This window comes from Charadrius vociferus, unplaced genomic scaffold (genome assembly GCF_000708025.1).
Source record: "Charadrius vociferus isolate BGI_N301 unplaced genomic scaffold, ASM70802v2 scaffold14, whole genome shotgun sequence".
NCBI lineage: Eukaryota > Metazoa > Chordata > Aves > Charadriiformes > Charadriidae > Charadrius > Charadrius vociferus.
Genome location: NW_009648876.1, coordinates 10950149 through 10955611, shown reverse-complemented (window position 1 = coordinate 10955611; position 5463 = coordinate 10950149). Strand labels below are relative to the sequence as shown.

The window sequence follows — 5463 nt, the reverse complement described above, 5'->3', positions numbered from 1 at the left end:
CCTTGCTTTGTTCTGTGTGCTGACATATATGCAATGTTGAGACTGTGTATACAATGACTTTTTTGTCTGTAGTGCCATGTCCACCTCATGGATGAGTACAGTGTTTACGTCAGCATTTTTAGGCTAACGGCTGTAGAGACACATAGATTATGCTTGTTTTGTTACAGTAATATAGGCTTCCAAAGTTGAGTCTGTTTTGATACATTCCAGTTACCGTTTCGGTTCTCATAATCCTGAGAATACATTGTTCAGTTTAATAAAACTATTCAGTTCTATTTTGGTTTTCCCTGTAGTGAGCCTGGGGAGCCTCACTGTGCTGTTATTTGTGCCTACCTCATTCTTAGTGAAGAGGGAAGGCAGGTTTTTCATTTTGGTTGGCCTGGATGTAAGCGGTGCTCTCTATGTGACTTCACAAGCTAAAGAACTTGAACGAGATGTTAGAGTAAACTGTACTAAATTGGTAACTGTGACTTTGGTTATATTAACAACCTAGCAACCTCGTATATGGAGACCGACAGTATTTGTCGGTAACAGCTGAACCTGAACCTAGCTGGAAGTACTTGTGGCTGGGCAGGGGGGATGGAGAGTTTATAGCTGATCAGAGGGCATGGAACTACTCCGAAATGCCTATCTGTCATTTCTTGAATCAATATCTCACATCTACCTCTCTTTAAATTTTCACTATAGATAAATCATATCGTGCACAATGGAGGATTATACAAAAGGCCTTTCAATGAAGCTTTTGAAGAAACGCCAATGCTGGTTGCTGTGCTGACCTACGTAGGCTATGGTGTTCTCACTCTCTTTGGATATTTGCGAGATTTCATGCGGCAGTGGAAGATTGAGAAGTGTCAAAATGCAACAGAAAGAGAAGAACAAAAGGTAACCACTGGGAAATAATGGTCAGTGGGAAATGATGTGACTGAGGCTATAGCCTGAGCATTTCTTTGGGGAGCAGTGTTCAAAGCTTTCTGCTGTTTTCTTTGTCTTCTGAATGCCCCAAATATTATGCTAGTATTGCTGTGTCCTTAAACAAAATAATTTTCTTTTAGTTAGGGTTTGTTTGTGGTCGTGTTGGGTTTTTTTTTGCAGAGCAATTCCCTCATCTGGTTGACTGCAAAACTGCATCAACCGTTATACCAACATGCTGAGAGATGCTGCAGAAACAAGGGTTTGGGGGAGAGAGACTGCATGTGCCAGCATCAGCAGCTAAAGAAATGCTTATCAAAGGATCTGGTTTGAGTTTGACAGCAGTGGGAGGCTTTCTGATGCAGCTCTGGTGGCTGCGTTTTGATTTGGAAGCGTGCTATTAACTCTCTTTAGACTAAGCAGTTGCAAAGAAAAGAGTGCAGATGAGAACCAGAGCATAAGCTGGATGACTTTAAATTCATCTAGTCCGTAACACTAGCAGGTTAGCTAGTGAGTAATCTGAGGTACTGAATCTTGACTCACTGATAGCCATTAAAAAGAATTAATTTATAATAAGACCTATTCACAAAAACTTCTGCTACCAGGTGAAAAGCCTTGCCTGCTTCAGCAGTTAGTCTGAAATAGCTATTCCTAATTTTGAGTAGTTGGAAAATATTTTTAGAGGCTTTTATTCCCCGCGGGAATTAATTACTGTTAAGAAAGCTACTGTTTAAACTTGCAGTTCACAAGCTATTTCCTCCTAACTCTTAGTGTGAGCCCTCTTAGCACAGTGAGAATACCAGTGAGCTTTGCTCCAAAGGTGGAGTGAATTGGCTTACTCTTGCTGATGGGGGTTCTGTTTTTCTCAACTGCTTTGGGGAGCCAGTCTGGTTTATAATATGTTAAGGGAGTTTGTTTTCTAGTTGCTGTTTTCTGGTTCTCTGTGCAGACACACAGTTGGCTAGCAAAAAATAGGAGGGGCTGGAAGGACATCTCACTAACACAAACAAATAATCAAGGGTGGGAGAGGGGAAGAAAAAAAAGGAAGGCTTCTTTGGAGGCCTTTTTGGGAGGGAGCACTGGAGTAAAGTGCATGTCATCTTACAGTAAATCAGCTAGGGTGCAGTAAACTAGCCAGTGTCTAAAATTGCTTCACAGTAGTATTGTGTGAGCATCGTGAGGTAGAATTAAGCTGATTCATAGTAAGGCACTTAATTCCAAAACAGAAACATTCTCATAGGAGTTTAATGAGGAATAAGTATTCCATATTAATTAAAAGCACAGGAGTTTACATTTACACTATTTTCAAAACTGACTTCTGGAACCTGGAAGTAAAAATCTTGGATCCCTTTTAACAGTTACAATATCTGAATAAGGATTGCTGGCTAAATCTCAACTTGAAATTCACAGAATCACAGAACTGTTTGGGTTGGAAGGGACCTGTTTTCATTTATGTGTTTGAGCTACTCTGGTTTATGTCACCGGAGAACATGACACCCTTGTGTTTTAGAAGTTGATACAGAAGAGAACAGTCAAACAGTTGCAGAAATCTACCAGGTCAGTAGAATTAAGGTTTAAATATTGGTCTGTACTCATGGTACTTGAGGATTATAAAGGGGTAACTGAAGTGTCAGTGCAGTTACTCTATACTGTAGTTGTTATATTTCTGTTGCACAGGTTTTGAGAAATGCTTGTATTACCAGCATGTAAGGTGCCAGAGTGCTTGCAGTAGTCCTTTTCTGTGGGAACAGCCATGACTCTTACATGGGAGCGTACAAAAGGAAGACCTCGGGCAGTAGGTCTAATTTGGGAATACATTATCGATGCTAGGCTTTCAGTAAAGATTGCCACAGAGGAAGTTGAAGGACAGAGTTTGTTAGCAACTGATTATCCTAGTTCTAAAAGAAATTTAGCCTTGAAATTTTTTATAAATTAACTTAGTATTGCATCTTACCTTGAAAGACATTTACTTAACAAGTATACCTCCCAGACAGATGACTTGGAAACCCTTTGAGTTTGTGTGTTGGTCATGGCTTGCAGGGAAGAGATGCATGTATTCTGGTTTTGTTTTGTACATAGGATGTCTGTGGATGGAGCTAGTAAGATGTGCCAGTGAATATTGCGCAATAATGAAAAATAGGAAATCCTGTTTAAAAAAACATTTTAACGTTGAAGAAACTAGTGTACTTGAAGCCTAGTGTGCTTCCCCAAATCGTGTTTCTAGTGCTTGGGTTGGAATAACTGTTTCCAATATCAGGCAAATAGAAAAGTGATCATGTGAGGTCTAGAACATACAGTACTTATCCTCACACTCTGCAGCTTTAAGCTTTGTTTGCCTGCAAATGAATTGATGAGAGCATGTCGCAGTATCTAGTGTGGGAGCCAGGTTTTATTTTGGTGTGGGGGGGGTGGGTGCTCAATGACTTGTTTTGAAACAGTTTCTCATTATTTTAAAATACTTGAATCTCTCAAGCTGCTGGCTGACAGCCCAATCATCTTTTGGGATGGCAATGCAGATATTAGTGAGCAGAAAAGGCTTAAAACTTTTTTTTTTAATTAATGTATACAAATCACAGAACCCCTGGGGTAGTCTCTGGCAGACTCGTGACCTCTGTGTGGAAAGTAATGTTTTTATTATTTAAATTATAAAGAGGCAGCTAGATGATTATTATTTTCTTAAGTATCAAGCAAAACAGTTAGCTTTAGCTTTTTGAAATAGTTCATAATTGCTTAGGTGAAAAGCTCAAAGCAAAGGCAGTGGGGGTAGCTGTGTAGCTGAACAGGGTGTGATGACTTGCTTTGTGAGCAAAACAAAATTGCGTAGTGTGAGGAAGTATTTCATAAACAGCTGAATGAACTTCTCCTGAAAGTCGTGGAACAATATGTGGATCTTCTGTGGTGTGTTTCTGAAGGTGATCACAGTTAAGTATAAAGTAAACTTAGGTCCAAACTATGGTATTGAAAACAAACACAAAAAAAGCCACCTTCGGTTTTTGTGCATTTGGGGGGGCAATTTATTTCAGTAGAGCAAATCCTTCCTTAAATCATCACTTAATATTGTAATCTTAGTCTGTGCATCGGAACTAGAAACTGAAAGTGACCAAACTAACTTAAGGAGCAGGCTTTCGAACAGGTCTTATATTGGGACTGTCTCTGAGAGTGGGTAAATTCCTTGGAATTTATTAGAGCCTTTCATTGAAATTAATGATTCCAGGAAAACCTAGTATTCACTCACTGTTGGAACACAAAAGGGTGCAAAGGGACAGGCTTCGCTAGTACTGATTTCCAGGAAATCGTCTGATGTGTTTTGGCTTTGTTTAAAATATATCCAACTGGGCTTTTCCTGTGTGTGTAGCACATCCTCTCTGAAGCATTATCAGTCTGTTTTAGGCATGGGTAAGTGCCAAGATTAACAATTCTCAATTACCCTGGAATCAGTTTAGGCATACCCAATTTAATATAATGTCTAGTCATACAATGTATTTAAATCTGCAAAGCACTTGTAGGATTTTATAGGTAGGGTGAAAACCACTTCTACGTTTCTTCTGGTCTGATATGCCTGTTGATTACCTTTTCACGTTTTGTGTATGGGAACAACTGTGCAAATGGGTATGGTAACTCTCTAACATACCTCTTCATGCTCAGTACCTTGCCTAGTTAGAATATGTTTCTAGCATCTGGGGTTTTTAAACATGTCTTCACGGGAATCCAGCTGTAGGGGTATCTCAGGGGCAGTAAACTGGATTCTTTTGCTCAATGTTGTCTTAGCATCTGTATAGCTCATCAGAGGCCTCCTGATGGTATAAAGGCTACCCACAGTTATTGCTCCACTTTTTCTTGACTCACATAGCAGTGAGATGGAACTAGTCTTTCTGCTTCCTTTTAGAAGCCTGAAATTTATTGCAATTGTCTACTTGATTTCCATTCAGAGTCAGTTTTGTATTATCAGGGAATGCATTATGTGAATTGCAGATAAGCCTGGCTGGTGCTTATGGCACCATTTGTTAGCTTAGGTGCAATGCTGTGAAAACTTGGCTCTAAAAGCAGCATAATCACTACATTTACATGTCGCTGTGCCCCAAGCTAATGGTTACAAAGCTCTCATTATGACCTTCACTTGTTGTAGTATTAATTTACAGCATGATGAAATCTTTGATTCCCAAATGACCTACGCTAGGGTGCTGCATCCCAAGGGAGAATTTTATTTTCCCCTTGTTTTAGTCTTGAAATTTCTATGCATTTCAGGCTTCTGGGACACCACTAATACTTTGGTTTCTTCATAAGGCATCACCTTACTAATAGGCGATGTGTTCTAGGCTTAAATCAACAGAAATGGAGCTGTTTAGGATTTCTTAGCTCTGTGTTCATATGAATTCAAATGAAAGAATATGCTGCTTTTGTGCTGTCCTGCAGAAACAGTATAACCTTTGCAGTTGTTTCACTGTGCTTACTCTGAAGATTGCTGAAAGAATCAATTCACTCCTAGAATATTTTACCTCCAAATGAAGCTGTTCCATCTTGGGCTGATATTCTTAGAGTCTGTTATGGCTAGAA

The 5463-nt window shown here is 39.5% G+C and overlaps 1 protein-coding gene across 1 annotated transcript in view; it reads left to right on the top strand.

The window, feature by feature from the left end:
* Positions 1-693: 693 nt before the first annotated feature.
* The window catches only part of SPTLC2 (serine palmitoyltransferase, long chain base subunit 2), a 63092-nt gene continuing 58322 nt past the window's right edge, over positions 694-5463 (top strand). The window contains 1 exon segment of the mRNA XM_009886994.1: positions 694-882. Within this exon segment, the coding sequence (XP_009885296.1) occupies positions 757-882 (126 nt within the window). The 5' untranslated portion in view covers positions 694-756.